The sequence below is a fragment of the Loa loa genome, assembly GCF_000183805.2.
Source record: "Loa loa unplaced genomic scaffold supercont3.2205, whole genome shotgun sequence".
NCBI lineage: Eukaryota > Metazoa > Nematoda > Chromadorea > Rhabditida > Onchocercidae > Loa > Loa loa.
In genome coordinates, this window is record NW_018110384.1 from 1 (window position 1) to 1,454 (window position 1,454).

Consider the following 1,454-nt stretch of genomic DNA (forward strand, 5'->3'; position numbering starts at 1 on the left):
ATCATCATCATCATCATCATCATCATCATCATCATCATCATCATCATCATCATCATCATCATCATCATCATCATCATCATCATCATCATCATCATCATCATCATTATCATTATTATTAACAACATCATTCTATAATCGTTTATATCGAATAATTCTAACATAATTTTAAATTGTTTCCAGAAAAAATTATATTATTTCTGGAAAAATTATAGCTTATAAAATTAAAATGTTGGTTATAAATTGGATGATCTTAAACCATTACATACATAATTTTCTGGGAATGAAAATTGTTGAAATTAAAAAACGAAACAGTGATCTTTGATTTCTCATAATTTTATAAATTGAAATAAAATCACCAAAAAAAAAGTGCAATTTATCACATTTTATTGTAATTTAAAAACTTTTAAGAATCATTTTCGGATTTTTCTTTTTTTTTTTTGGACATAATATTTATTGAAAGTTTACATTTTTTTTTTCACACTCAGTTAAATATATGTGTTAATTTGAAATTATCGTAAGATTTCATTGTTAAATCAATGCGAAAAGAAGTTTTTTCACCAAATTTAATTATTTTATTAAATTTAAGTTTGAAAAAAAATTGCTTCCATTTTTTGCTGTCAATAAAAAGTTTAAAAAAATTACTTTCAATAAAAAATGTTCAAAAATTTAAAATATTTATATCAATTGAAAATTGATAATTTTACATATTTAGACGGATGTATTTTGGCGAATATCCATTATCATTTGCGGCATGCATTAATCAAACGGATTGTTTCCGAATATTGGTAGCAAAAAAAGCTGATTTAAATCAAAAGGATACAAACGGAAATACGGTTTTACATCTTGCTGTAATTCATGAACAGCCAGTAAGAAAATGATTTTATGCAAAATAATGTTTTAAATTTGATGAAATATTACATGAATAATCATAAATTCATATGTATTATGTTTGTAAAGGAAGAAATTTTTAAACAAAATTTTTTTTTTTCTTCTGTTTATTATAAAATTTTTTTAGTGAATTATTTTTGGAAATTTTTAATTCAAATTTTTAAATGAAAATTTCTAATTTGTAAGCTTTTAAAAATTTCTTTCATTCATCATTTTCTCAAAAAAAAAAAATAAATACATAATTTTTTCTTTTTTTTATTAGGAAATGATTAAACTATCATACAACATGGGTGCTAAGCTACAAATAGTGAACAAGCAAAATTTAACTCCGCTTACTTTAGCAGCACATTTGGGAAAGAAAGAGGTATGAATATGATAAAGATATGATATGATAAAAGATAAATACATATAATGTGATAATAAATGTGAATACGATAAAATTAGAAGAAAAAATGAGATAATTTTGTGGAAATTTTTCAGTTTAAAATTCTTCTTTAATCGGAATATACAAACATTGTTATCATTATTGATTATTATTATTATTATTATTATTATTATTATTACTA

At 21.4% G+C, this 1,454-nt stretch overlaps 1 protein-coding gene across 1 annotated transcript; it reads left to right on the forward strand.

Moving 5' to 3' along the window:
* Window positions 1-716: 716 nt before the first annotated feature.
* On the forward strand, window positions 717-1,258 carry LOAG_15576 (hypothetical protein; the record flags this gene model as incomplete). The annotated part of the gene is made up of 2 exons (XM_003151066.1): window positions 717-866; window positions 1,151-1,258. 2 exons carry the CDS (start codon window positions 717-719, stop codon window positions 1,256-1,258), a joined length of 258 nt encoding a protein of 85 aa, XP_003151114.1.
* Window positions 1,259-1,454: the final 196 nt, after the last annotated feature.